Here is a 3,721-nt window from a genome sequence, read left to right as displayed (position 1 = left end):
GAAAAAAAAAACTAGCCAGGCGACGAGGCGGGCGCCTGTAGTCCCAGCTACTCGGGAGGCTGAGGCAGGAGAATGGCACAAACCTGGGAGGCAGTGAGCTGAGATCCGGCCACTGCACTCCAGCCTGGGCGGCAGAGCAAGACTCCGTCTCAAAAATAAATAAATAAATAATAAAAAAAAATAAAGTTTAAGCCTTAAGGGTTTTTTTTAATTATTTGCCACTTCTGCATGCTTCTCTTTAACACTCAAGAACAGCTGTGGCATGTTAATGTGATTCCCAAGTATGCATATTACCTTTATTCCTTAAAAAGCATCCTTTTGAGAGGTCCTATGCCAAAACTATCCAGCTAAGTTTCTCCTGGATTCCTGAACCACAGAAACTGTGAGGTGATAAACGTTTGTTTTAAACCACTATATCTGGGGTAGTTTGTTACACAGCAATAGATAACTAATACAACTGGGAAGGTAACAGTTCAGAATTTATAGTAAAATTTGGGTTCAAATCCAGGCTATGATGCTTACTAACAGAACAACCCTGGCAAAGTAATTAATCTCCTGAGCCTCAGTTTCCTTTCTTATAAAATGAAAAAATTGAAACTACAGTAATACGTGTTACAAAGTAAATAGCACATCCTAAAACTAGGATATAAAATAATCAAGCCAGAAATAAGTCTATAGCAAAAACAAATCTGAACCCCAAGATAATGAAGTTCAGAGACCCCATCTAAAATAAGCTGAACACTCATCTGTTAAGTGTTATAAAAAGCAGCTGTTTATGGTCTTGAATTGTTTATGAATTGAAATAAAGGACCAGACTTACTTCTAAACACCCAAAAGGTATGGAAAAACGCAAACTGTAACCTACTTACCTAAAAGTAAAATTTATATCATTATTTCAGACCTACGAAAGCAAGACTATATAGTTTATAAGCAATCTAAGAAGCTGGAAGGTTGGGTGCAGTGGGTAATCCCAGCACTTTGGGAAGCCAAGGCAGGCAGATCATCTAAGGTCAGGAGTTCTAGACCAGCCTGGCCAACATGGTAAAACCCTGTCTCTACTAAAAAATACAAAAATTAACCAACATGGTGGGGTGTGACTGTAGTCCCAGCTACTCGGGAAGCTGAGGCAGGAGAATCACTTGAATCCGGGAGGCAGAGGTTGCAGTGAGCTGAGATCATGCCACTGCAATCCAGCCTGGGCAACAGAGCAAGAATCCGTCTCAAAAAAAAAAAAAAAAAAAAAAAAGCCAGAGGTCTACTCTATTTAGATTGAAATCCTTTATACCCCTCTAGATCCCAGACCTGGCACTGGAATGGGGTTTACTCAGTTTGCTGTGCACCAAATTGCTCTCTTACCCAAAAAATGGAGGTAGCAATTCTGATGTCACACTCAATTCAGATATTTTATAAGGACTAAAGATAATATACATATTTGAGATCACATTAATGTGGCACAGCTGTTCTTGGGTGTTAGAAGCAGAATGTAGAAGTGGCAAAGGAGAAAGAAAACCTTAAGGTTTAAACTTTATTAAAATATGATGATGGCTAGGTGTAATGGCACACACCTGTAGTCCCAGCCACTTTGGGAGGCTGAGGTGGGAGGACTGCTTGAGCCTAGGAGTTGAAGACCAGCCTGGGCAACACAGCGAGGCCCTGTCACAAACTAAAAAGACAGTATGATGATTCTGAGTTGCCTCTAGTTGTGTTCATTATAAAGAATTGTGATGGTCGACCACGTGCAGTAGCTCATGTCTGTAGTTCCAGCACACTGGGAGGCTGAAGTGGGCAGATCACCTGAGGTCAGGAGTTAGAGATCAGCCTGGCCAAGATGGTGAAACCCCATGTCTCGTAAAAATACAAAAATTAGCTGGGCATGGTGGTGCGCACCTGTAATCCCAGCTACTCGGGAGGCTGAGGCAGAAGAATCGCTTGAACCCAGGAAGCAGAGGTTGAAATGAGCCGAGATCATGCCACTGACTCCAGCCTAGGCAACAGAGACTCTGTCTCAAAAATAAAAAATAAATAAAAAACAAAAACAAAAAACTGTGATGGTCAATCAGATCTCCTCAGGAGGCAGAAATCTCCCGGCCAGGCCACTGGAGACATAATCTGCCCAGCTAACAGGGCTCTGGCTAGGCTGTCAGGACAATGTAGGCTAAGAATGGATCAGAAGTGCTCTCTCTCTAAATTCGTCCGAACCTTCTAACTAATCAGTACTAGTACTTTAATGCTAAAGCCCAGAGACAACTAAGTGGTCTGCTGGTACTATATCTTTGATTACAACAGTCCCTTACAATCACTATATTCATGTATCGGCTCCCTCTTCATGCAGTGTGCCTAGAAGTGATCATGCAGATATGTGCAGAATCCAAATTGTGGTTTGTGCTTATTAACTCTTCTGAAAAGATGTACAGATCCAGGTCAGAAAATGTTCCCTAACACTTCTCCACATGCAAATTCTTGAAGTATACACAGATCATTAATTTTCTTTTTTTTTTTTTTTTTTTGAGACAGTCTCGCTCTGTTACCCAGGCTGGAGCGCAGTAGTGCAATCTCAGCTCACTGCAAGCTCCACCTCCCGGGTTCACGCCATTCTCCTGCCTCAGCCTCCCGAGTAGCTGGGACTACAGGCACCCGCCACTGAGCCCGGCTAATTTTTTGTATTTTTAATAGAGACAGGGTTTCACCATGGTCTTGATCTGACCTCATGATCCGCCCGCCTCAGCCTCCCAAAGTGCTGGGATTACAGGCGTGAGCCACTGCGCCTGGCCAATAGACCATGAATTTTCTAACATTCAATTATTTAAAATAGATTTGTACACATTAAATGAACCATGGTACTTACATATAGAGATCCATAGGAAACTCCTTCATCATGTGTGTTACAATAAACTCTACCATTAGGTCTGAAAGGGGAATAGAGAAAAACTGGATCAATTACAATGGAATTCATTCCTTGCCTTTGAGTTGGAAAAAAAGCTTCTGAGTACACGTTGCACTCACACTGAATGGCATCCACTAACCACACCTTTATTCATATACACTTATTTTATATAACATACTTTGTGTAACACTGTTCACCATCTGCCACTTGTAAAGTAATAAGAAATTATTTCACCTGCTGACCTCCAGAAGGATACCCTGACCTGCCAATAAATTCAGATAAATGGAAAATTTCATTATATAGATATTTCATCCCACGGCATTAATGCAGACCACCAAAGGGAAATCATATTCTGAGACTAGACAATGAGGCAAGCAGAGAAGAAATTATGGATCACATTTGTGTAACCAGAGACTCAGCTCTAAAGCTATGTCAGTCAATCTCATCTTACCATCATGCTCAGTTAGACAGATATTGACTTAAATAGGCTGTGGAGCTTTGGGTCAATAGAGGCTTATTATATAGCCTTAATTACTGTTTCTAAAATTAAGTAGATTTAGAAACTGGGGCTCAATATCCAAGTGAAATGGGATTAAGAATTCAGCTAACGCCGGGTGCGGTGGCTCAAGCCTGTAATCCCAGCACTTTGGGAGGCCGAGACGGGTGGATCACGAGGTCAGGAGATTGAGACCATCCTGGCTAACACGGTGAAACCCCGTCTCTACTAAAAAATACAAAAAACTAGCCGGGCGAGGTGGCGGGCGCCTGTAGTCCCAGCTACTCGGGAGGCTGAGGCAGGAGAATGGCGTAAACCCGGGAGGCAGAGCTTGCAGTGAG

The 3,721-nt window shown here is 42.3% G+C and overlaps 1 protein-coding gene across 1 annotated transcript in view; it reads right to left on the bottom strand.

Annotated features, from left to right (window-relative positions):
- The window catches only part of ARMH3 (armadillo like helical domain containing 3), a 234,991-nt gene that overhangs the window by 161,873 nt on the left and 69,397 nt on the right, over positions 1 to 3,721 (bottom strand). Inside the window, exon 18 of the mRNA XM_017851651.1 lies at positions 2,846 to 2,928. Within this exon, the coding sequence (XP_017707140.1) occupies positions 2,846 to 2,928 (83 nt within the window). The remainder of the gene's footprint in view (positions 1 to 2,845; positions 2,929 to 3,721) is intronic.

Source organism: Rhinopithecus bieti, unplaced genomic scaffold, assembly GCF_001698545.2.
Source record: "Rhinopithecus bieti isolate Rb0 unplaced genomic scaffold, ASM169854v2 scaffold_31787, whole genome shotgun sequence".
NCBI lineage: Eukaryota > Metazoa > Chordata > Mammalia > Primates > Cercopithecidae > Rhinopithecus > Rhinopithecus bieti.
This window is presented reverse-complemented; position numbering and strand designations above follow the sequence as displayed.